The sequence below is a fragment of the Xiphophorus maculatus genome, chromosome 20 (assembly GCF_002775205.1).
Source record: "Xiphophorus maculatus strain JP 163 A chromosome 20, X_maculatus-5.0-male, whole genome shotgun sequence".
Classification (NCBI taxonomy): domain Eukaryota; kingdom Metazoa; phylum Chordata; class Actinopteri; order Cyprinodontiformes; family Poeciliidae; genus Xiphophorus; species Xiphophorus maculatus.
In genome coordinates this window covers 5,199,132-5,226,498 of record NC_036462.1, presented here as the reverse complement: position 1 = coordinate 5,226,498, position 27,367 = coordinate 5,199,132, and the positions used below count along the sequence as shown (strand labels likewise).

Genomic DNA, 27,367 nt, shown 5'->3' with positions numbered 1-27,367 from the left:
ACAAACTATCAGATGTTCAGAAAATGCAATCAGGAATCCTAAATATAATGTAAAATAACTAAAGCACTCAGTTGAAAGAACAGAATTAGACTGAATAGATCTGGATTTTTTATTATTCAGAACATTGTCACCGATCTAGAATTATTATCAATATCTGCACCGATACAGATATTGATATGGAATCGGTGCGTCTCCAGAACTAAGGTGTTTTGTAGAAGCTGTAGCCATAGCGACGGACTGAAACCCGGATGAGGACAATTATAAGAAATGGAGACGAAGGGAAGGCGTGGACACGTCAGCTACGTTCTCACTGCAGGCGAATGCGAAGGTCGATGTCACTTCCAGGTCTGGATCAGAACGGATTGGAGTCAAAGCGTCGCCTCCGATCCAGCTGGAGAAAGTTTTGGCAGCTCCACAGATTGATTTATTCTCAGCATCTGCTCAGGGGTTGGATGTGTTCAGTGACCTGGTGACATCATCGTAATGTGGGGCTGGGTGTCACCTGCGTAGTCATGGTAACTGATCTGGTTTCTTGTCACAACCTGAACATGCAGATATGAAACAGGAGGGTTCCCAGGACTGAGCCTTGGAGAACTTGGGATATTTTTTGTGCTCTTTTCTGTCTGTATGGATTATTATTATTATTATTGTCTATTTGCTACTTACAGTAATCAGAGGAAACTTAATTTTTAATGCATCATTTATGGCTGCAGTTATTGATGATTTTTCCATTAAGACGAGCAAATCTCCATTAAACCTCTGTGTAATGGAGTCATGTGAGCTGCATGATGTTAGTGGCTGTTAGTGTAGGGGTGTGTGCGTGTGTGTGTGTGTGTGTGTGTGTGTGTGTGTGTGTGTGAGAGATCTGAGAGCTCCTTCCTGCTAAAAGCTATCGATCCAGCTGTCCCTCCCGTCCGTCTCTCTCCTCGTCTTCGTCTGTGTCTCTCGCCCCTGGGGGGGGGGGGGGGGGGGGGGTCGTTACCGTTGGAGACAGAAGGATGGAGGCATCGTATGACTCGGCGGCATGGGGGGGATCATTGGAGACGTGTTGGTCAGGGTCAGGTTACGCAGGATAAAACCCAGATTGGAGAGCAGAGGTGCATGATGGGAAGTGACAGGAGGACGCTGCTGCTGATGGGAGTAATTTAACACTTCAGCTCGATTGAGGATGAGGAGAGGACCTGGAGCCGTCCTTCCTCTTCGCCTCGCAGCTCCATTACGGGACGTGTTTAATATCTGGGTCCTTATCTTTAATATCCAGTTTAACCTTTGACCCTCAGCTTTCCTCCCCTCCTGCAGAAGCTGCAGTTTATCTTTCACTGGTTGTTTTTCTGACTCACTGTCACGGTTCATTAAGTATAATCAATATATCGATCAATATTTAGGTTATTATGAACCAAAAGCAGCTCTAACCAGCTGGGTTTTTAGTTGAGTTTTAAAGGTACTCAGTGTTTCGGCTGTTTTTCACTTTTCTGGCAGTTTGTTCCAGATTTGCGCTGCATAGAAGCTGAGTTCTGCTTCTCTGTGTCTGGTTCTGGTTCTGGTTGCAGAGCCAGAACCAGAACCATCCGTTCAGTGATTTCTAAACTACCAGCAGTAGTTTACAGTCCGTCAGTGAAGGACTAAAGGTTGGTGTGCTCTACCTCCCTGGTTTTAGTCAGAACGCCAGCAGCAGCATTCTGGATCAGCTGCAGCTTACTGAGTTACTAACGAGGAGGAATATCAGAACCAAGATAGACACCAAGCTGGGTCCAGTCTGCTGACAAAGTTCTGACCCGGTCTGAGGCGTCCTGCTGCCAGATCTGAACAAAGATGAAAACATTTCTATGTTCATGCCAGCAGATAAATCCATCCAGTTGGAAGACCGACCTGAGCAGAACCAGAACCGCAACACCGACCTGAGCAGAACCAGAACGGTTCCACTGAGCTCTGGACTCAATGTGGAGAGTTAAACTCATCATTTCTGTTTCCATTTGCTGATCTTCGTCTCCATCCACCAGGAGTTGAATCTGATTCCCTCTCAGTGTTTTCTGCTCAGTCTGCAGATTATATAATAACTGCAGTTTAATGTGGTTGTTTCTGATAAGTGCGGAGCGGTGGAGTGGCTCCTGACTGAAGCGGTGAAGCTCTGATTGAACGCTGACCTTCCTCAGATGTTCTGCTTTCTTCGGCTCCAGATTCCCGGTTGGCCTCGGAGCCGCAGCCCGACTGAAGGACGTGCTTAAGGGCTCATTTAGCTGGAACTCTGCACCCAGCTATTACTCTGTCATCCACACCTCGCTGCAGTCTGACTGATAAGCTGTGAAATGTCACTTTGTCTCCCTGTGTGTGTGCTCACTCGGCTGCAGCGCTGCTGTTTGTGATTTTTAAATTTTAATCCGTGCCGCAGGGGACGGTGAGCCCAAATCCTCCTTCCCAGCAGAGCAGGAGATAAAACGAAAACGTGAGTGGAGGCGAGTTCTCCAGCATCCAGCAGCTGATGCTTACCTGCAGGTCCTGGAGGTCCTGGAAGTCCTGGAGGTCCTGGAGCTCAGAGTCTGAACCAGGCTAACAAACAAATCACTGATGTTTGAAAAACCTGATTAGCTTCATATCGTTTTCACTGTTATTTCAGCCAAACAGATCAACTAATTTCAAACGTGTTGGTTGATGCATCTGCCTCTCATACTAAAGTTGCTATTAGAAGAGCTTTGATACCTTCTAGTGGTCGGAGTGTGAACTGCACGTTGTTCATGGACGCGCATGACAGCAATGGGCTGACAGCATAGAATGTAGCTGATTTAGCTGTTAAACTCCACAAATAGTCTTAATCCCTCATTATGCAATAAAAATATATATTTAGGTTTAAATATATATTTAGGTTTTCTAATGTTTTCTACATATAACATATTAAAATAACATGTGACCAAAATTCTGAAAGTTATTTCTAACTTGGGTTTTGAAGCTTTTCAGCGACACTTGGCAGCATAAAAGAGTAAAAGCATAAAGAATATAAAATGAAGATATTATTGTAGAAATAGTAAATTATATGTGTGTATTTTGATTATGTAAATATGAATTAAAATAATTTAGATTGAGGAACAATCTATAAATGTTGATGAATATTTTTTTTCACAATACCTTTTTTTTTAAATCATGAAACAGATGTTAGAAGCGTCTGATGCAGTTCAGTAAGAGGATTTTTCAGTATTTATGTTTTCATATTGGAAACACTGCAGGAGGAACGCCAACTATGATTAAAAAATATATGTTGAAATTTAATTTATAACTGATTTCATTTTCCAAAAAGCAGCTGGGAACTGATGGGACTCTGCAATGAAAGAACTTTACTGCATGTAGCTACATTAATAGTTAATTAATAGCTATTTTTTTCATTTTTAATTAATAATGGACAAGTAAGAACTGATCAAAAACATACATGTTGACTCAGTTTCACAGTTTTGTTTGAGCAAAAACAGCATCAATAAAATAATCAGGATTTAAGACTGAACACTCTGCTTCACTCCTTAAGTGTCTAGATTATCCAATTAGCATCACAGCTAAAGAATGCAGGATTCTTTTTAAAAAATTACAATCTCTACAAGTAATACACTTTTTAAAATTAGATATAAATGCAGGCATTGATGAGTTCATAGAACTGTATCTTCACTTTGTAGAGTTTTCATCATGAAAAACCAGGATTTACTGGAACAGTTCCTGCTTAATGTGAGGAGATTGAAGTTTCCTTAAAGTTTCTTCTGCCAGATAAATGGGAGAAGATCAAACCTGCTCAACTTATGCTGACACCTGAGCTCCATGTTGGAGAAAAGTCCTGCACAGCGTGGAGAAAACGAAGCTTCAAAAAGAAGCCTGGAGCTTTATTTTATTCCACAAGGGAAAACAAAAAGGATTTGATCTGAGATCAAAACGAGATGAGAGTGTGAAAAGAGTCACTGCCATGTTTGTGGACTAAATTCAGGCCGTCATGTGCCGCCAGAAATAGAAAAGAAGAAGGAGAGACGGGTCGAGCTGGAGCAGAAACATTCCCAGCATGGCGGAAAAAATCTCCAAATGAGGAAGAAATTAAATCTAAATCTGTTTGATGTTCCTGCTTCTCTTTAAATATATCAACGGTTTCCAGTCGAGGCGTTGACATGACGATGAGTGGCTGGGCAGGAAGGAGACCTGGATTTGTTTACTGGGATCTTCTGCTGCTTGGCTGCTGAAGACTGAAGTAGTGCTGGGCCTTTTTAGCAATTTTTGGTTTTTGAAGATTTAATTTCTGGAACATCTGGATTTTTCTTTCTTCTTTTTCTTTTTAACCAATGCGCTCCTCGGTTTCCATAGTTCAGTGTATCAGCACGCCAAGGCGGCCATCTTGTTTGACAAGCTTTTTTTTTTTTTTTTTTTTTTACAGCTTTTATTATTTGGACTTCGGTTAATTCAGGTTAACTATGACAGAATACTACAGTCAGACAATTAATTTTTAATTTTTTAATTATTACAAAAAATGTATAATATTACCAGGATAAAATTCTGAAATTAGGAGACTAAAGTAGTAATTTTATGACTACAAATACCTAATCTTTTTAACACATCAGCGTCAAACTAAGAGACGATTGAGTTTATTTTGAAAAAAGAGTCGCAGGAACTGAGCTGCTCAAATGGACTTTTTCTCATAATTTTAATTCTGGTTAAATTGAATCATTATTCTGCTAATATTATGACTTTATTCTAGTAATTAAACAAAAACTCTCATAGCCTGACCCTGATACTCTGCAGGGATGATTGAATTTATTTTACTCATTTGTCATTTCCTTTTAGAAAAGAAAGTGAACAAGAAAAAACAAAACAAAATTATAAATCGGATCTGGTATGAAACAATAATATTTTATTTTTAAGCCGTATCGCCCAGCTGCAGGCTGAAAGGCAAATACCCAACTGCTCTCCATCACTAGTTTGCATCCAGGTTCTCGTTCTTTCAGATCCATGTCTTCTGGATTTGGTCCAGAGTCCAGAACCATCTGATTCATTTAGTGTCAGCTGTTAACGCGTCTGGGTGTGTTCGCTGCCTTTTGTCTCCATCAGATCAGAAATCTTCTCCCCCTGTAGTCTCTTTAGCTCCTGCAGCTCTTCTCCGCTTCGCTCCAACAGTCTCCGGTGGTTTCAGGAAAGTTTTCCCTCCTGCTGGTTTTAACAAAGCTGATGAGATTCATGGAGCCATTAAAGACCAGAGCGGCTCAGCAGGAAGCAGCCGCCATTAATTACAGTCGCTAACTTCTTCCACTGTATTCAGAGCCACGGCGTCGGGAAGGAGATTAGGATTAGATTTAATGTTTATGAAACGACGCTCCTCGCTGCGTTATGATTTTATGATGTGAACTCGCAGCTGCTGTCTCTGCTGTAACTAATCCTTTAACTGAGGAGAGAAAACATTTCAGGAACAGTTTGATCTGATTCTGCCTGATGAACGAGAAGAAAAGGATGAGTTATCGTTCTGAGAAGAACTGATCTGCTGGATCCCAGAGCGACGTCGATGAATGATCCGTTATGAGCCTGACAGACACCACTGGATAATTGGGGACGATGTTGTGACAGCGGGATAACGAACTGCTGTCGGCATGTCGGATCGGCCAACTCAATCAGCCGCATTAAAACCTAAATTCACCTGCCATAGAAACTCCAGCATTTAGAAAATGTGATTCCTCTTAGAGAGGCAATACATAGCATTAATTTAAGATTTTTGAAATAACACCGAATGCAACATCAATACTACAAAGAGCTGCAGTAAACCTGGCTAATCATCACTCAGATTTGGTGAAGTTTGTTTTAAATGCTACAGAAAATGGCGTTCAGATGTTCTGGTGACCCTTTTCACGCAGCCAGATATCTGATAAACTTTTATCTGATCTTTCATCCACATATAAACTGCTTAATAAAACGAAAAACGATTGATCATAAAACCTGCAGCCAAAGTGAATATTTGCAAATTCTCCTTCTTAGCATTTGTGTGGAAACATGACATTAGACCAGGGGTGGGCACTCCTGGTCCTCGAGGGCCGGTGTCCTGCAACTCTTAGATGTCTCCCTGGTCCAACACACCTGAATCCAACAGCTGAATCTCCTCCTAAATGCAGTCAAGTTCTCCAGAGTCCTGTTAACGACCTCATTATTTGACTCAGGTGTGTTGAAGTAGAGATGCATCTAAAAGTTGCAGGACACCGGCCCTCGAGGACCAGGAGTGCCCACCCCTGCATTAGACAGTCTGCAATAAATAATGCTCCGCTGACGTCACGTATGTGACCATACTTTGGTCATGCAGTGGAGGAAAGATGGCGGCTATCAGAGAGCTGCTGATTTCTACATGGGTTCATAAGCTTTTATGTTTTTTATAAGCCCAACTCTCCAATTTGTTGAGTTGCAAAGGAGGGATTGGAGCTCAGCTGCTGTACAATCCAGGCTCAACGCCACTCAGCCTCCTCATTGGTCCACATGCTGGTTTTACAGGGATCCACAATTAGTTATAACAAAACTTTATTTTAGAAATATTTATTTTAAATGTCAAAACAAAGCTGTAATACTGTAGGTTGCTTGCTTTTTATAAATGTTAATATTGTCACATGGTAGTCGCCATGTTGTTTATGCTGCAATGCATTCTGGGTGCTAGGACGATTGGACTAGCTCCATACAGCCAAAATAGCGATGAGTAACTTCAAGTTTTCAGTTTGGACCGGAGGCGCTGAAATGATGGGGATGTGGTAATGATTGAGGAGGAGGAAGAGGAGGAAGAGGACAGGGTTGTCCAGCTGCTGCTGCCTTCAGCTTCATGAATGAAACCATGAACGACACGTACCTCTGGTCGGACTGCGTGGTCCAGTAAGTGGTTCTGTAGCTCTGTGTCCGGTCCGGTAACAGCTGTTTAGGGTCCGGTGTCGGTCCGTGTTTTCACATTCAGTACCAGCGACAGTAGCATTAGCTCCGTTAGCATCTAAAAGAGCTTCCAGCGCTTCCTGCTAATGTTTCTTCCGGTGTCTGTCACTCAATATCCGGTTTAGGCGCTTTGTGGATAAAAACTGTGGGCACATAATTTGGTTTAAGCTCGTTAAGGTAAGGACACGGAGGCCTAGAAGGTCCAATCAGCAATTTTATACAAGTAACTTGGAATCACGTTGCAGACAAAAATCAGTAGGGGGCGCTCCATCTTCCATCCGATGTCTCTTACGTCACCTGGACAGATTCACTGCAGCCTCGGCTCACTATCTTTATTTTCCTACTACTCTCCTGTTCTGCAGTCGAACCCAAAACTCTGCAGATTAATTAAAACTAAAATACTTGTATTTCCAATGTGTTTTAGAGAAAAAGCTTTGGCTAATGGCTGCTTTTTTCCTTTAATTTTATTTAACTTTTACTACAACTTGTTTTATGAATTCCTCAGATTGCTGTCGGCCGTCTGGTGTTTGTCTCAGTGGGAATAAGAATAGTTGGTGCTAAAGATAAAAAAACTAAGTGGTAAATTTAAAATCGGCTGAACTGTAGCTCTGGACGTCACTGCATGATGAACGGATGAAACGCTCATTAAAACATGAATCACTGATTTCTTCAGAGGCCGTAATGATCCTCCATCAGAACCGGTCAGCTTCATCTGGACCTTCATTCGTATCCCGTCCCTCCTCTGTTTCTGTTTCTACATTTATGTAGCAAAGAATCAGGCTTTAATTAAAACAGGTTGATTCATTAGTCATATATTTATCTTCTAATCTTTCCTCAGTTTCTGAATATATTCATGTTTTTATTATCTTGACCTAAAAGCTTCTGCTTCTTATGGAATATCTGATAATCCTGGATTGTTTGGGATTTTTCAGATGGAATTTTTTAAATATGTCTGAAGTTCCTCTATTAATTATTGAAGTTTTTCCACTTTTTTCTCCTCCCTGAAAAGTTACTTTTAAGTTACTTTAGTCTTATTTGATGTATACTAAGACATCAGCAATAGAAACTGGATACTTGGTAAGACTCGATGTGTTTTTGCAGAGATGTGTTTCTGTGTTTGGTTCCAGGTTTGCAGAGTGTCAGATTCACATGGTTGTTGTTTCAGATTAAAAGTCTCTGCTGGTTGTTGTACCAGATTAATGGCCAGCGAGTGTGTGTGTGTGTGTGTGTGTGTGTGGGGGGCAGGGGTCGTGACTCTGTGTGTTTCTGATCAGAGACAGACAGGACGCCTTGTGTTCCCCTCAGACCTCATTATAGCTCTGATAACACACACACACACACACACACATTGACATCTGGAAAAGGTCAGAGGACGTGTGTGTGTTCCCACCTCTCAGCCGGTTTACCGGCTACAACAACACGAGTCGACCCACCAAACCCTCTGAGGAACGCAGAGCGGCGATCCGGAGATTCCAGCTGTCTCTACTGGGTCCGCCTCTGCTGTGCAGCAGTCCTTCTCTGTGTCCCTCTGTCTGTCTGTCTCTGTGTCCCTCTGTCTGTCTGTCTCTGTGTCCCTCTGTCCGTCTCTGTGTCCCTCTGTCCGTCTCTGTGTCCCTCTGTCTGTCCCTCTGTCTGTCTCTGTGTCCCTCTGTCCGTCTCTGTGTCCCTCTGTCTGTCCCTCTGTCTGTCTCTGTGTCCCTCTGTCCGTCCCTCTGTCTGTCTCTGTGTCCCTCTGTCCGTCCCTCTGTCCGTCTCTGTGTCCCTCTGTCTGTCTCTGTGTCCCTCTGTCTGTCTCTGTGTCCCTCTGTCCGTCTCTGTGTCCCTCTGTCTGTCTCTGTGTCCAGCAGCTGAAGAACAACAGACTTACTGGAAACATCTCAGATGCTCTTCAGCTGAACTGGGAACCAGTTTGGTTAGTGGGAGCAGTGGAGTTTAGTAGTGAGAGGAACTGGAAACTTAACGACTCTGAGTGTAAATCAGCGCTGCTGCTTTCTGTCTGCTTTTGTCCCCATCTGATAATCTGGATTCCAGGAATTTTACACTTTTTGAACTTTGTCACCTAAAGAAACACAAAATTCAATTAATTTTATTGAGTTTTAATGTGAGGAAGGTGTTAATTAGTGGTGGGACCAGATTAAAATTTTAATGGATTTAATTTCACAGCCTGTAACTTCTTTAAAATTATAGATTAAAAAAAAAAATGTAAGTCAAAAACCAATTTTTGCTGCTAAGTTGTTGAATAAATAAACAGATATTTATTAATTTGTTCTTCAACCATCAGATTGGAGCAAAGTGTTTTTCTGTCCATTCATCTTTCCGGAGTTTCTCTGATCATTCATGGAGCTGCTTTAGAAATGTTTTCTCTGGATGCTAGCATTAGCGTTAGCTGCTACGTGCTAGCATTGAGATGCTATTTTATGATAGGCTAATAACTCCTGGTAGCGCAACTTGAACACAAACATGGTCTTTTCCAGCGTCCAATCAGATCGTTTATAAGCAGAATTGAAGCTCGGTGGACCAGAAGACGCTACGTCGTCCACCGTTGCTGTTGGCGTGTTAGCTGCTGTTGTAGTCACTTGTGTACCAGAAATGCACAAATATAAAGGTTAAAATGGGAATCTTGGTATTACAAAAAGTGATTAATTGCATAAAGAAATGTATAATTTAAAATCTATATAATCAATGAATCAAATTGTGTTAAAGTCCCGGCCCCAGTTTTAATTGAGTCAGATGATCATCAGTGTGTTTCTTCCTGCAGGGTTCTGATCCAGAGATGTTGCCACGCCTTCACACCTGATCCGTCAGATTGGTGAGTTCAAAACTTTTCAACATCCTGACCAACGTTCAGCTGATTTAAACCTCTGAGAATACGTTTGTTCAAAGACTCGCTCTTTAAGGCGGTTCTGTTGCCTCGGAGAACTATTTATCAATATTATCCTCCATACTAACCAAATGATTTTTTTATGGTGAAAGTACTTTTTACCAAGTAAAGTAAAAAATAATGGAACCATGAATCCTGAACTTTGCTTCAGCTCCTCTGGATTCTCTGGAGTTTCTGCAGGACTTTGACTTTACTGCGTTTCCATCCAACTGTCATGCAAATTTTAAGCAAACTTTTAAAATGTCAGGGTACGAATAATGTGATTTAGTCAGATATTGACGCTACGCAGGGCTGGAATAAACAGGAAGTTTCTAACTCTCCCACTTCTAACTTCCTGTCCTGGAATCAGACATTATTGAACTCATGGTTGTGTAGTTTATTTGTGTTCATAAAATCCAGTCTGACATGTTGGACCTGGAGGTAAACAGTGAACCAGATGGGAGCATCACTGCAATGAAACAGCACGCATTTAATGGGATAACCGTCTGACTGAAACTCAACTGTAAAACACACACACACACACACACACACACACACACACACACACACACACACACACACACACACACACACACACACACACACACACACACACACACACACACACACACACCTCTGGTGGTGACCCACTAGGCTCCCCTGGGTCACCACCAGAAACATCCCACTTTCTGAGGACTTCAACATGCTCACATGGGCTACAAACAATCTAACAAACATTTAAGATGCAGAAAACATGCAACATTTTACAGTAGAAACTTGTTACAGTCGGTCTGACTAAATGTGATCTTCGCCATGCAGCTGCGATGGAAACTGATCCCTGATCCCCCCCGTTCAGAGCCTGGCAGATCGACCCACATTGCTGAAAGGTCAATACTGACATTTAAAATTAATCTGACAACTTACCAGTAGTTCATGTGGAGATTCAGCGTATTTTCACACCTGAAGTCCAGAACCTCATGGTTCTGGTTCCTCAGGTTTGGTTGGACAGGAGAGTTTGACACGCCGACATGTTGCATTGCTTCAGTCAACCGGTTTGCTGCAAGTTGTCGTCACAGAGCTACTTAAACATTTTATCAATGACAAGTTTAAATACTCATAGCTGAATGTCATCAGCATAGAAAATGAAGAAGAATATCAGAAAACTGGCTGATATTTTGGCCTGGAGGGCAAATAAACATTAGAATGAGAATATGTCCTGAAACTGAGCCCTGTGGTACGCCGCATGGCAGCTTCTGAGACTCTGAGATGATCTGGTTTGTGAAAACACTGAAGCTTCTGGCCGAACGGCTGGAGGTTTATGTTTGTTGTTATTTCTGTTTGTCTCGTCTGTCATGACGTGCTGCTGCTTTTCTTGGTCGGGTCATCCTTAGTGAGGTTTTGATCTCAGTGAGTTTCTAAATAAAGTTTCATAAAAAATGGTAAAGCATTGTTTCATTGATGGATGGACTCATGTTGCGATCCACAGCATCAACTCTGGGATTCGTGTTGGTTTTTCCAGCAGGAAGCAGCAGCTTCATCCTCTAGAGAAACATACCGCAAGTGTTCTTCATGCGGCTCGTTCACAAATTGTAAAATCCATATTTTCAATCCTTCATGGCTTCCTAAGTTTGTCCAACATGAAGCGGCAGGAAGAGCTCGTCTCCATCTTGTTTGGGATCAGCAGTTCTGGTTTCCTCTTTGTTCTTTTCTCCTGTTTCTCTGCTGAGTTTCCAATTAGAGAGCAGAATAAAAGCTTCAATGAGAAACTTCAGAGCTTCTGCATCTGAAATCAGATGGATTTGGGTCACGCTGTGCAGAACTCTGTCGGAAGCAGAAAGATTTTCATATTTAACATCTAAAGTTGGTTTTCTGACGTAACATCAGCTCCTCTAAACGGGTCTGAGAGGAGGCGAATCGGCTCTGATTACAGATGAAACCTGTCAGAAAGTCCGATCCGTTCCCAATTACTGGCAGAAGAAATCCCTGCCAGGGCTGGACGTGTGCAGAGCGGACGCTGAGGGACGGATTGGGGACACGTTGGACAGGATTAGTTCCTCAGAGGGCAGAGCGGCGCGCTGATCAGATATTCATCCCAAATGAGACATTTTTCCTTTGGCTGCTGTTCCCCCGGCTGCCGTGTTAACCACATCCCTGACATTTCATCCGTCCTTCCGCCGCCGCGCTTTGAGACGGACGCTGCAGAGGAGTGAGGTCATCGGGTCAAGTGAAGCAGCAGTCGTGTTGGGCGAGCTCATTTCCTGCAGACGCTGCCGCTGTTAGACCCGAGAGCAGCAGATTGTGACGGAGCGACGCGTCTTTGTGTCAGACGATGGATCCTGGTGCTCCAGACGACTTTTTAGCGTCTTTGGTGAAGGAAACATGATGCATAAATTAAAATGTAGATATTGTTTCTAAGGTGGACGGTTTGGCTGCACTTAGAGCTGCTGATGAACCTGAAGGCAGCAGAAAGCTTCTGCAGAGACTCAGATGTTGCACTTTGTGACTTTATCAAATAAAAACATCTCAGATCATCTCTGAACTCCTCCTGGATGGTTGGAAGCAAAGTTACTATAGTTAAATAAAGCTAACCAAATAACAAAACTGATATAAAATAAATAAGTAAAAATGGTAATTAATGGGGAAAAACTAGAACATGCTGATACTCTCTATATAATATCCTTTCAAACTGATTATTTTTTCTTTTTTCCCCACATGAGCAGTTTGCATCAGCGATTGGCCAATTTCAGCACTTCATGTTCATCCTGGCGGCTAAGCTAGTCTACAAAATGGTGACAACTACATTTGGGAAAAAACTCCAGAGTTAGTTGATGTTCAATAAAAATGTAATACATTTTTTGCTGAGTATTTATTACTCAATCGACATGCAATCCCAACAAAATACTTTTACATAAAAATGAACTAAAGTACGAAAAACCTGAAACTCTCCATCCCTCCATTTTCACACCTTGGTCCCTGGCGGGTCAGGAGGAGCTGCTGCCTCTCCAGCCAACGTGTCGGGCGAGAGGCGGGGTCACCTGGCCAGGTCGCCCGTCTGTCGCAAAACTAAAACTACTTTAACTGATAAAAACCAAAACTAAACAATATTTAATTAATATTAAGTAATAAAAACTATGAAACCCTAAAAACTAATTGAAACTAACTCAATTAGAGAAACAAAAAGTAACAACAAAATAAAACGAAATTATAGTGAAAAAGCCTAAAACTATTATAGTCCTGGTTTTTATTTCACTTTTTGTCAGAGTGAACACAAAGTGAAATAAAGCAACGCACACCTGGACCTCTGAATGAACTGGTTCTGTCCAAACGGTCAGAACCGATCTCCTCTGGTCCATTGCAGAAGTTTTTTTGGACAGAAACATCGTCTTTGCCTCCATTGTCTCGCTACCTTGATGAGCAAGCTCTGCACTGGTGGCATCATGATTAGGAAGAGATTAATGATGAAGAATGTTGGCATCAGCAGCAGCTTCCTGCATATGAGGCTTTTTAAAGTTTGAGTTTTGAAAACGTTTTCTACCAACGCGTCTCATCATGTCTGACTGAAACCTGGATCCGTTTTTATATTAAAATCTGTAACCTAGCATCAGTTCCAGTGAGAACTGCTTCATATGAAAGCACGGCTTTTGACGAATGGCTGCGCAGCCAATCGGGTTAATGGATCCTGTTATCGGCGCTGGTGTCAGGATCCCAGCTGGATAATAATGACTGCTCTGCATTTGCGGAGCATTTAATTCAATAAAGAGTCCATTACTTCCTGCCTGTTAGCCTGCAGCCTCTGCAGCCTGCTTCCTTCCCTTCACGTCTCCATGTCAGCCTCTTACTCTTCTAGATTTCATTAGGCTGACTCCTCATTAGGAAACTGGATTTCGGAGGAAGAAAGGCGACCGAAGCCTCCTGGCCTGCTTACAGGAGCATAAAATGCGACGCTTGGCATCGGGTTAATCCATTAGAGATTCTGCTTTCATGGAAAAATTCTCCCTTTTTTACAGAATTTAAACAAGCCATTAAATATAAAGCTGTTGCTGCAGATGCTTCCATGGTTTCCATGAAATGTTCATCAGGATTTGGTGGATGAAGCTGGCGTCATGGTGATGGAGCGAAAATCTGCAAGAAGAAAAGATTTGCAGGCCGTCGGGTGGAGTGGCATCGCAGCAGACGCTTCACAGCTTACAGTCCTCAGCTGCAGCCCTCCGGGGTTTGATTCCTGACCTCACGACCTTTGATGCTTGTCTTCTCTCTGTCTCTCTGTCCATTTCCTGTCTGATAGCTCACAGTAAAGGTCAGTAAAGTAACATTGTCAAGAAGGAAATTCATCCAGACCTGGAGAATTTCTGAAACCAGTGTTGGGCGGCGCTAACTAAAACATCAGCAGGGCTAACTGCAAAGAGCTAATCATAAACATTAACACTGCTAAAGCGCTACACCAACATGGCATTTAGTTTCAACCACGTTGTTACAACATAGCATAGCGCCCTCTACTGGGTCTTATTTGTCATTACGCACCTTTCTGTTTGGTTTACACTTCAGGACTTTTCACTCATGCTTTCAGTTTTATAGTTGTTGAGTTTTGCTAGCTCTGTTGCTTTTTACCTTAATTGACCGCGATAGGACTTCAGTCAGAAATCATGCAGGATATTAATGAAAGCGTGTCGATGACCGCTAACGCCAAACTTTCCCATATTCCTCAGCTCACAGCATATGAAGAGAGCGTTTTCAGTGTTTCAGGTATGAAACTGAGTCTGAAAAGCGTTTCCCTTTTTCTGCAGGAAGCTGCAACATCTGGATTCCCGTGTTTAAAAAGTCATGAACGCTCTGACTAAACTTCTTATTTACAACAAATCAACAGAAACTGAGCTGCTGTTTCCATATCTGACAGAAAGTCAATCATACTTTTTTCATTGGGCTGTTTTATCTGTTTTTTTTTTCCTGCTGCTGTTTGATTTTTCTTCATCGCCCTCCTCCTCCTCGCTCATGCTGCCCAGCAGGGAGTCAGACAGACGGATAATATCCATAGATGAGTGATGGAGTGGCTGAAGGACGGGATGAGCTGGAGATGAAGGGAACTCCAGATCCTTCTGGCAGAAAGGTTTCCTCTGCAGGAATCTTCCTCATCTTCCTCATCTTCTTCTTTGAGATAAATTTATCTCCATTTCTACGTCTTGCTGGAGCGTCTGGACGTCTTCGTCCTGCTGTTTGTCTTCTGATGCAGACAGAGGACTGCATTTCTAAAGTTATACAGCAGAAAATTAACAGCAGTAATTTGGGTTGTTTAAGAGGAAAAATGGCGGCTCGTTTATCAATCAGTCATATTTTCAACATGTTATTTACTTATTTATGAATGTCACAGTTTCAAACTAAACATTTAGTTAGTGCAAACCTAAATATTTAGTTTACAAAACAAAATATTTAGCTTTGAACTAACTAAATATTCAGTTTGGAACAAAATATTTGCTTTACCAGATTGGTTAGGAAGATAAATAATCAGCAAACTAAATATTCAGTTTAAAGGTAATTATTTAGATCTCAAACTATTTAGTTTTAAGTTAAGTATGTAGTCCGACACTAAATATTTAGTTTACATATTAACTATATTTAGTTTATTTAGCTCTAAATATAAATGTGAATTTGAAAATATTTAGCTGCAAGCTAAATATTTTTGTAGGAGCTAAATATTTAGTTTTTTAATTATTTAGTTTAAAAGTGACATTGGACAATAACAAATATAAATATGTAATTCTGAAAATTGAACTGTCATATTTTTCTCTTCTGACAGACTAAACAACCCAGATTATTGATGCTAATTTCCTCCATATTCAGTTTGGTTCTGAACATCGTTCCTCAATAATTCAGCTCTGTTTATCCATCCCATAATAGAACTGTCAGATTTAAACCTTCTTCAGCTGTCAGAACCAAACTGTGGAAGAGACTTGAAAAGGATTTCTAAATGTGGAATCCGACCCGAATCGGGTTGCAGATCCTGGATCTGGATCTTTAACCAGAGGAAAGCCGTTTATTAGAAATGATGATAAAACGCTGCAGTTCTGCTCCTGTTGGCTTCACAGCCTCTGCTGCTGCTGTCTGAGCAGAAACGCCCTGAAACAACAGAGGAAGAAATATTCTGGTGAAGCTGAAGTTTCTCCAGCCGAAGCAGAGGAGGATCTGGTTCTTAAAGGGGCAGTATCACGTGAAATCGACTTTTTAAGCTTTGCATCATGATATAAAGTTATTCCCTCATCGGAAACAGACCTAGAATGTTGCCTTGATTCTTTGATGCATGTTTGAGAAATTCTTAAATCTCCATGGCAACCATTCAGCTGTTCAAAACGCCACTGAGCTCCTTCAGACTAGCCAGCAGCAATTGGCAAACATCTGCTGAGCTCATTATAGGAGCTACTTCTCAGAGCAACGCTGGTAAAAATGTTAAAGGGTTAATAGAGGAGCCACATTGGGACAACTTCCTGGAGGCGGAGCTTCAGACAGAGCAGGAGCTTCTTAAAGAGACAGAGACCCAATTTCAAGATGTTCAATTTGATATGTAGCATTTTTATAACAATTGAAGGTAATAGAGTTGCCTACTGCAATAACTCTGAAGAATTTGAATTAATATGAGTCACAGCAACATTTAACAACAGTATACCTTGCACATGTACAGAGCTAAATAACTTATATTTTACTGTCATTCCTGCACTTTATATTTTATATTTATATTCATATTTTATACTGTATTTTATTTTATTCTGGAGTAACCTCACAACATTGAAAGCTCAAAACATTGTCCTGAGCCGTATGCAACGAAAATTTTGTTCTGTATTCACCCTGTGCATGCAAAATGACAATAAAGTCAGTCTAAGTCTAAGTCTAATGAAAGCATGTTTGAATTGTAATTGAATTTGCCTATAAAACACATAATTCTGCTCCTTTAGTCTGTTTATATTTGGAGGATAAAGTGAAGCGAAACATTTTGCTGCCTGTTTTTGCAGGTCAGTTCTGTTGAGCTCGGTTTCTCCTTCACTCAGTGCCTCTGCCTGGGTCAGAACCACGATCAGCCTCCTCTCTGCCGGTGCTTTGCGCTGAAAGCCGATCTCCACTTCTTCCACCCAGGATTTGGGTTTTCTCTCTGGGTCCGGCACTGTTTAAGCCACTGGAACGTTTCTGACTCCTCCAGATAAACTCTGCTGAGTCTGAAGCTGCTCCTGATTCAGATGCTTCAGATGTTGGTGCTCTGCTTCAGACTCAAGCTGTGTGAGTGTGTGTGTTTCTTTGCATTAACAGTGAGTGTGTCCATTCCTGCTGTGAGTCCAGCCGTCCCCCCGGTGTGTGTGACGCAGACTGTGGGCGTGCGTTGGGGTGTGTGTGGGTGTGTGTGTGTGAGTTCCTGTTTGCTCTGTCAGCCCAGCCGTGTGCATGCAGCACATGCTTCACGCTCCATTTGTGTCTCAGTTGGTCTGTGTGTTCATGCCAGTTGTGTTCACATTGCTGTCTGCGGTGTGAGCGGTGTGCGTGTGTGTGTGTGTGTGGGCGTGTGTGTGTGTGTGTGGGTGGGTGTGTGTGTGTGTGTGTGGGCGTGTGTGTGTGTGTGTGTGGGTGGGTGTGTGTGTGGGGGTGTGTGTTGAGACATCTGAAGGGCTTTAGTAAACACAGTGAAAACAAACCCTGTTTCTGCTTTAGCCTCCTAATCATCTGCTCATAATAAATATCGGCCCATAAACCTGTCAGATTAATAATAGCAGAACCAAAGAGTAAAAACTACGTACACCCCATGACCCAACAGGGCCACCATACTTCACTGTATCTTTCTTTCTTTGTGGATAAATGCTGGTCTAATGCTGCCTTAAAGGAGCTCAGGGTTTCTGCAGTTTTTCAGTTTCCTGAAAGTTTGTTCCAGATTTGCAGAGCAAAGAAGCTGAATGCTGCTTCTCCATGTTTGGTTCTGGTTCTGAACCAAGCATGGTTCTGGTTCCAGAAGAGCTGAGAGGTCTAGAACAGGGGTCTCAAACTCCAGTCCTCCAGTCGCTGTCCTGCAACGTTTAGATGAGCCTCTGCTGCACCTGAACAGAATAATGAGGTCATTAAGGTTCTGGAGAACTGATCTACACCAGGAGGAGGTGATGAAGCCGTTTCATTCCAGTGTTTGTGCCTCATCTAAAACCTGGACTGGAGTTTGAGACCCCTGGTCTAGAAGGTTGCTATGACGACAGCAGATCTTTAATGTATTTGGAGGCAAAACATCTTGACTTTGTTTTTTCTCCGGTTGGATCTTTAAAGTCTTGAAATGACTGTAAGTTGATGGTGGCAGCAGCTCTGTTAGTTCTGATATTTTCTAAACTTTATTTCATCATTCTCTGTTTGGGCAATTCTTCCCTCTGGTTCTGGATGCTGAGCAGCTGGAAGGATTTCTGCTTTTACTTTTTCTACTTTCAGACACCAGTTATGATGCGTAACCGTGGCAACAAGGTGTTGTTTTTATTCAACTCGGAGCAGCTGATTAGCATCTCAAAAGCTCAAATAACACCTGAACTTTGACTCCAAATCCCAGCGGAGTTGAAAAGCTTCATGGATGCAGAGAGACAGGAAGTTGCTTCCAGACAGAGTTTTCCATTTATCATGGCATTTAATGGATCTTATCCCCTACTCCAACATCTAGCATGTCAGGACAGACAGTTGTAAAGCAACAGTCTTCAGTCAGAGGCTTCTTCAGATTGCTGCAGGCCTGACTGCTACTGGAGATCCTTCCAGCCGACAGCATCACCATCCACAGCGACTCTCTGAAGACTCTCTGATCAACATTTAATTTCCCTTCAGGATAAATAAAGGATTTCTGAACTGTATTTGCTAGCCTGAATCCGGCGGCCATCTTGTTTCTAGAGGGTTTTTTCTCCTCCAATCTTCCCAGAGCGGTTCAGTGTCTCTCTGTTTCTCTGTCATGACCTTTAACTCAATCCCACTGACTGCGTTCTTAGTTATGGAGGAAAGCGAGAGGAGGAGGGCAGTGAACATGTCGCAGAGAAGAAATGAGCAGAATGTGTCTTCACACCTACGGAGGAAACGAAGAGCTCACTCTCCAGATTCTTCTTGGAGGAATAAATGAGTCGGTGTGTGGAGGGTGGAGTGGATTTGATGAAGGTGTTAATTTGTGGATCCGTTGCTGGCGATGGCAGCTGTGTGGAGACGCCCTCCTGCTTCCTGGATGACCTTTCATTACTGTTAGCATCCTGCCATTATCCCGTCCCTTTAATTACAGTCATCAGAACCAGCAGGACCGGGTCGTCCGAGTCGGGCTTTGTCTTTTTCTCTCTCATATTTTGTTTTTAGCCGTTGTGTCTGCTGCAAACTTCAGCCTCACACACACAAGCGATGATGTCAGCCTATTTTATAGACACACACCTCTACTTCGCTGCTGCTCAGCCATGACATCATTATCTCACACACACGCGCACACACGCACACACACACACACACACACGCACACGCACACACACACACACACACACACACACTTAATGGAATAAGACGCAGCAGGATCATAAACCTGGATTGTGTCCCATCAGGAGCTGGATGATAATCTGATGAACGATGGGATGTTTGTTTGTGTTCCTGGGACATAAATAAATCAGAATAACTCTGATCTCATTTCTCCTTATTAAAGCCGAACGATTTATTAAACAGAAGCAGATATAATATCTGAGCTTGTTGCTGTTGAGTTTTTAATTTAGGTTTAACATGGACTTTAACTTGTTCATTTAGATGAATTAATTGTGTTGATGTGTTAAAGTTGTTGACATAATTATTCGTTTGTTTTTACACTTCTTTCAGACGATTGGGGTTAATTTCTGCTTCTAAGCCGATCTGGTTGGACGCTGGAAAAGACTACTGTTGTGTTCAAGTTGTTCTAAAGGAGTTAGCCCACAGATACAATATTCTGATTCAGGTTTCCATCTCTTCCTTTACTGAAGCCGGTTTCCCTGCATCCTCCCAGGCTGATGAAAGGTTATTGCTCTGAGTTACAGCAGCTCGACATGCAGTCATAATTAAAGAAGACTCAGATCCAGACACTGACAGGACATTTTTACGCTCAGTTTGTCCTTGAGGACTTTGCCCAACATGGGTCATTTTTTCAATCCAATCAGCGTGAAGACACCAGTGGCTGTCTCTCTGTTTAATCCAATCAGGTTTTGGATGCAGTTTGTTGCCGGCCAGAATGAATCAGGGCCGTCCACCTGGTGTTCAGATCCAATGAAATCAAATCATGGACAACCGTGAAGTCGTGTCTCTGACCGTCTCCCGCAGTCCTGATCTTCTCTGCCGTGATTGGAGGAACGAACAGACTCCACCAGACAGAAAGAAGTCAGTCATTCGTTCATTTCCTGTTGGAAAAGTTAAAAACTAATTTATTTTCAGAACCGACTGAAACAACAGTGAAGTAAACAAATCCGTTTAAACACTGATTGTATAGATGTCAGGCTAATTCTTTGTGTTAAGTAGTGAGCTATGGACTGACATCAGAGGCAGTTGGTCTACATCGTCTGACATGTTTCCATTCTCCGTCTTACACGGGTCGATCCTGACAGAAGCCATTTTGTGTATGTAACTTAACTTTGTTAAGAGTTTCCACATATTTTCTTTTTGTTGGTCTGGAAGCCATGGGTCCGCTGTGCTTTGTGCTGCACTTGCCTACCAAGATGGCGTCGATCACGTCTGGTTCAAACTTGTGGGAACTATGTGCAGGCGTTCCTCAACACTTCTGTTACTGAACCATCAGGATGTTCAATCACTCGCCCACCGCTTCACCGTTCCCTGGTCTGTTCAGCTGAAGTCCTGATTGGTGTTCCTCTCAGATGGATCAGAACCTACTGGTGGACCAGCATTCCCAGTAGTCCAGGTTTTAATGGTTGTTTATGCCTCGTCTCCACCAGTGTTGTGTCCATCACAGAGTATCGCCGCCAGCATCAATCCTGATTCATTAGTAGTTACAAATAAAAAGGAATAATTAGACTCAGTTTTCTTTGTGAAGATTTTGATTTCTCCATTTCTTCCACACATTGCAGCAATTCAGTTTTAAAATGAGGGATTATAATCCAGATTGTTATGATGATGTAAAATATATGAGGATTTACCACAAAGAGCGGAAAATGAAACATGTTGAGCCTTAAAAATATTTGCTGATGTGACTGTAAGTCGTCTTGATGTCATCTGGACGAGTTTCAGTGGTGACCTCACAAATTCAAGGTTCATTCAGTACGAGGCCACGCCGTGGGGGTGTGTGTGTGGGTGTGTGTGTGGGCGTATGTGTGTTATATGACTCAGAGGGAGAAAGGCTGAAGCATCTGAAAGAGCCTCAATAATTTATAATGTTCTGGATTTACATCTCTCTCTCACACACAGGTTGCAGCGGAAAACTAAATGAATCTTTTTCGGTACCTGAAGTAACGAAGCGCTCACACACATCCAACCTGTCCACGTATCTGAACGCTGAGCCGATCCGTTAGCTCGCTGCTGTTGCTGTCGTTAAGCGCCGTGGTTTCCAGAGAGAGACGCGTCGTCATGAGAAGCTGCTCGTCTCGCGTGCCAGACAGCCTGCATGCTGACCTACTTTGGTTCAGATTCTGTATTTTTTATGAGGCTGGAAGAAGCAGACGCTCTCAGCACAAATGGAGATGGATACATACGGCTCAATGCAATCAATACAATTCCATCACACACAACACACACACACCTGAATCTGACTTGGTATGAAGCAGAAATCGCTTCATGAATGTCTGTATTCACATGCACACCTTAATGCCAAGGATCCCGGTTGGCATAGAGACAGACGCCTGAAGGACAGACTTTCAGACACGAAGCATAAAATCACAGATGCTCAAGGAAATGTCAGCAGCTTCCTGGGAAAATGATCAAAGGAAGTCATGATGCGTGGGACACACACACACACACACACACACACACCAACACACCCATAGGCTGCATGCAGACCACGGACAGCTTCTCATTAGCGCGCAGCAATGGCTGCCCGTTTTATTTGTTTGTTTCTACCTTCTTTGTGTAAAAGGAGAAGCTTAAGAGTCTTCAGAGCTGAGTGGCATTTCAGTGGCCGACAGCTTTTTCTTTTTTTCATTCAGGCGCTTCCTGCGCTCCGCTCCCTGTTAGCTCATGAGCTACTGGTCATTTCCATGTTACTTCAACAGAACCAAACACACCGGGCGGGGTTCACACCAGAGGAAATTTAACTGGGAATGTTGTCTAAACTCCCAGCACACTGGGAGCAAACCAGTTCATACTGGTCTTAAACTGGGACCAACGGCCCAGAGGACGAAGTCTGAGCTTCTGGATTCACTTTCCAACAACCATTTCCAGCCTACAAACATGTTTTGCTCCCTCTAGTGGCAGACAGAAGAAATGCTGACAGTTTCTGCAGTAGAAATACAATTTGACCAGAAGTTACGTTCATGGCTTCTGGTGAATCTGCTGCACCAGATTGGATACAACCGGCAACAGAACAGAACCAGCCTTTATTTTTTTTAAAGTAAAGAAATCCAGACGTACCAGCAGCAAAGCGACAGGCAGATGGAAGCATGCTAATAAAATATAATAAAAAGATTAAGAAGAGACTTTGCAGTCGGCAAATTTACAACTGCAGTGATTTAAAAACAGTTGGATTCACAGACGTTTTCAACAACTTGTGAATATTTGTGAGAAAAAAGTCAAACTGTGAAAATAACAGCTAAGACCAGCAAACACTGTACTGACTTCACTAATTTACTAATCACACATAAATTACATTTCAGACCCCAAAACCTTTTTGTTTTTACAGCAACATCCTGGTGTTCGTTGTCGATCATGTTGATGATAAACCTGCGCTGAACTGGGTCTGAACCAGGTCTTTGACTTGGTAGCAGGTTTTTCCCTTCTTACCAGAAGGTGGCAGCAATGCGCCAAGCTGTTTGGCTGAACTGAAATTTATTCTCTATAGAAGAAAAATCTAAATAATCTGAAGGGTTTTTTTCTTTCTGCTTCCTACAGAACAAGAAACGGGATAAAAACGATACTTCCCCTTCCACCAGTCTGACCAGTCTGACCAGTCTAGTTCCATCATCCAGACCTGGAACCCAGCTGTTGTTTTTCCGGGGCTTTCCATTGTTCCTCAGCGGGTTCTTCAGAGGTTCCCCGTGGTGTTCTGCTCAGCTCCTCTCGCCTTGGCGCCTTGAACCTTCATGCGTCTCTTAGCGGCAGACTCCGCCCACCACGCCGCCGCCGCCGCCCGGACCATGAGCTGTGAACAGGAGTTTGGAGACGGGGCCATGGCGGTCACGCTCACGCTTCGCCTCCTCATGCATGGAAAGGTAAAGAATCCATGAGAGCAGGGCTGGCCCAAGGCATAAGAGAGTTAAACAGCTCCACACCACCAGGGGGCCCCCAAGAGCCCACGCTAGCATGATAATATATTTAAAATAACATTCAAACCAAATGCTATTACACATAGAAAAACATTTTCTATAGTAATTTTGAGGTTGTTACTCTCTTCCTGTTGATGGCTGCTGTCACTGTTAAGGAAATATAAGATGTTAAACTTGTTTACTGTAAATCTAGTGTTGGAATAGTTAAAATAATTTGGAATATTTAAATAACCCTGCATCTCAAAATCCAATTTTTTTTGTTTGCTACTTCTGTAAGGTTAAAATCATTAATCATAAAAACACTGAGCTAATCACAAATAATGCTAAATAATGATAGCAGCTCTGTTGCACACAAAGACTAGCTTAGGAATGATGAAGCACCTTGTTATGAGGGGACCCAAATGAAAATCTGCTTAGGGCCCCAAAAAGTCTTGGGCCGGCCCTGGATGAGCGCGTTGGTCCAGAGTCGTCCTGAAGGAACGCCTCCTGCTAGCTTACATGAACCCGGTGCTGCTGGAGTGAACACAAATCCAGGCTAAACAGAATCTTTTCTAACTGCTTGTTTTTCTTTCCTACACAGGAAGTTGGGAGTATTATTGGAAAGGTGAGTTCCTGACGGCTGTTTCCTTCACAGTCAGCAAGCTAAACAGCAGCTGCGTTTCCATTACATGCAGAAAACTTTAATATTCCGCTAATGTCAAAAACGCAGGTGAGGTTTTTCCATTAAGTAAGAAACACAATTTAAATACTTTCTAATGATATATTATCAAAAAACATGCTGCACCATCCTCCTCCTACCACTTCCTGTCTTCTTCATCTTTTCTGCCAGTAGTAATATCCGGTTGTTGATCATCATGTGATATAAAAAAGTTTTTCTTTTGTGAATACACTGATTTTATTACAGCCAAGAAGCCATCTCATCCTAGCACAAAAACCTTCTATCCAAAAACATAACTTTTTTTAAATAGCCGTGTTTCCATTTGGTGAAGTTATTTTTGTAATTCTAAATGTTAAAGTCAATGGAAACTGAGCCACTGCGATCCTGGTGAGGCAGGATTTCTGTTGGGATATATCAGGACCACATCATGGAATCTGTGTAGCGAATGGAAAACCAGGATAACAGGAAAGGTTCCTCCTTTTGACTTGTTAAAGCTGCAGATCTGAGCGCCGTTCAGTTTGATTCTACGGCACGAAGTTGGTGTGAAAGTCTCGTTAATGGTGTGTCAGGTTTCCAGTCAGGCTGTCGTCTCTCTGAGGAAGCTGCTCCCGAACACGCAGAGAACGAGACGTGCAGGCACAATTATTCCTACATATCACAGGAAATTCTCCTGAAGCCTCTCTCAGGTGATTTCCTGCAGCAGATGTTGGGATTCTCCTCGTTTTCAGGCCTGATTTCCTAAAGCCTGAAGCAGAGCAGAGCGTGGTTCGTTAAGACCAAACAGAACTGCAGATGCTTCCTCTGCTTGTTTACAACATGGACCTTTTTACTCCTCAGAGTGTTCCCGCTCTCGAAGCTCATTTTTATGTCGGAGTCGGACTCTCAACCTGTTGGCAGGTTGGAGTTTAAGGAAAACTGCTGCAGGGCATCCAGGTTCAGGAGGCCGGAAGCATCGATGAACCGAGAAAAACTCAACATAAAACAGCATCTCAGTGCTAAACATGTAGAAGCTAATGCTAATGTTAGCATCCACATTTCTAGAGAAGCTACATGAATGATCAGGACTTCCTGAAACCATAAATATGTTTGCTGTTGAGTTCATATTCTATTTATCCAATAATTTAGCAGCAAAAAGCATTTTTGAATTAAAAATGTTTCTCATTTTGTCAGCATTTGGTTTTCGATTAATTGTGATCAGTTTATTACAGACCCTTCAGTTAACTTGATTAAAATTTCAATAGATTCCCAGCTCTGGTTTTTGAACTAATGAACCGCATGGTTCATCAATAACTGCCTAAATATGGATCATATGTGAAGGTAACAGATCAGAGTTGATTCAGTGATTAAAACATGAGCCTGGTTGGTTTTCAGTCACACACGAACATTTTATCTTCCATACAGAGAATCAGTCTGAACAGATGAATTTTATTAAACCTTTATTATCTCTGAGCTCCTCTTTCAACACTCGTCCCTGAAGCCTGTCAGGATATTTATGTCATTTGTTCCTCTTCTCTTTGCAGAAAGGAGAAACCGTGAAGAGAATACGAGAAGAGGTAAGACCTTCATCATCTCCCCTCCTCATCCTCTCCTGCTGATCCACGACAAGCCTTCATAAGCAGCCTGCATGTGTTGGGCTAATTACCGCCGCCCTGCCCGTCCTCGCTGACACCGCGACAAGTCGCAGGGTTTAGCTTAATCTCCTCTAATCAGCTGGATCCAGCATCATCACAGATTCTGTTGGGTCCCGGAAAGGTCCGGTTGTCGGTTCTGCCAGTGAGCGCGCTCAGACGGGCCACAAAGCTCTATCTGTATTGGTTCTGCAAATGGAAACAGGAATAATTGAAGGTGTTCAATATTTAAGAGCTCCTGCTGTGATTCTACAGAACATAATGTTGACACGCCGAGCTGACAGGAGCTTTGTGTGTGTGTGTGTGTGTGTGTGTGTGTGTGTGGGTGTGTGTGTGTGTGTGTGTGTGTGTGGGCGTGAGTGTGTGTGTGTAATTCCCTGTGGCATGTCTGCCTTCTCTCTTTGCAGTAGCTTCCATGTCAGACAGACAAAAATCGGTAAATCAGACTAAAACCGGATTATAAAAAGTAGAAAGTTGGGAATATTAACAGCTTTTAAAGAAGAGATTTTTTCCCACAATGCAGTTTTTCCTGTTTGTGTTTTACTTTACATTCATAAAATCATAAAGCAAAGTTTAGACATGAGCTCAAATCATCTAATAAAATCTGTTAGAGACTCAGTCCAATCTGCTGAAAGTGTCTGATGGATGCAGGAACAGTTTGTCATCAGGAAGAACAGGTCAGAGGTCAGAGGTCAGTCCTCTGAAGCTCCTTGGCTGAGGTGAAGTTCATCTGGCTTTAAACTAAAATTACGTCTGTTCTTCTGTTCAGCTGAGAGTTAAAATTGGAGGAGAAAATTATAAATATGAAGACATGCATATGCATCTGCAGATATAAGAGCCTGTAGAGTAATCTTGGTTGTCATGGTAACAGAGATCAGTGCCATGCGATACCTGCTGTGAATCATTATTTGGTTATTTGCTCCAAACTCGACTGGAGGTGAACTTGTTTCCCAGCAGGTCGGCTCAGTGAGAAAAGAGGCGGGGCTTAAACATTGCTTACCTCAGCACTTTGTCATTATTCTCTTCAGTCGCAGCTAAATGCTACATGTTAGCCTCCTGAAACTTTAACTTTTACACCAAATACGTCCCAGATTTAGTTTGTAAACTCTGAACTCATCTGAGATCGCGGCTTCAGGTCAGTCTGTGATGATAAAGCACTCAGGGCTCAAAGTTTCATCCAGAAACATCATTTTCTCCAAATCTGGACTGACGGGACCTCGATGTCAGGTCAAAGGTCAACCGGTCTGGAAATGTTCAAGCAGGTGGACAAGACAAGACAGACGTTAAAGATTCATTACAGACACGAGGATGAAACAAGTAGTTATTAGGCTTGAGGGTGAATATCTTTTCTCTTTCTCTCACTTTAAGGAAATAGGAAATGGGGCGATACTATGTGTTCTCCAGTCACATAGGCACATTTTATAGCACAATCAGTAACTATGTTGCCTTCAGTTCTTAAAATCCTTTATACAATAACAAATATGGCTTAAAAGAAACTTTACTTTGTAATTTAACGGGTTGAAATTGGGCCTCTGTCTCTGTAAGAAGCTCCTGCTCTTTCTGAAGCTCCGCCTTCATGACGTCATCCCAAGATGGCTCCTCTATTAACCCTTTAACATTTTTACCAGTGTTACTCTGAGAAGTAGCTCCTATAATGAGCTCTGCAGATGTTTGCTAATTGCTGCTGGCTAGTCTGAAGGAGCTGAATGGGTGAAACACAGCTGATGAAAGCAGAAGTTTGGTTCAATGGAGATTAAGGGATTTCTCAAACATGAATGAAAGAATCAAAGCAAAACTCCAGGTTTGTTTTTGATGCAGGAAAACAAAGTGGAAAAATACAAAAAGCAAATTTTATAAGATAAAAAAAATCTAATATTTACTTTTTGTTAATGTGAAACATCAA

The 27,367-nt window shown here is 42.4% G+C and overlaps 1 protein-coding gene across 1 annotated transcript in view; it reads left to right on the top strand.

The window, feature by feature from the left end:
• Nucleotides 1-27,367, top strand: part of LOC102219817 (poly(rC)-binding protein 4-like) — a 69,473-nt gene that overhangs the window by 18,150 nt on the left and 23,956 nt on the right. The window contains 4 exon segments of the mRNA XM_023325683.1: nucleotides 9,668-9,718; nucleotides 22,805-23,124; nucleotides 23,759-23,782; nucleotides 25,357-25,389. Of these exon segments, the coding sequence (XP_023181451.1) occupies nucleotides 22,996-23,124; nucleotides 23,759-23,782; nucleotides 25,357-25,389 (186 nt within the window). The 5' untranslated portion in view covers nucleotides 9,668-9,718; nucleotides 22,805-22,995.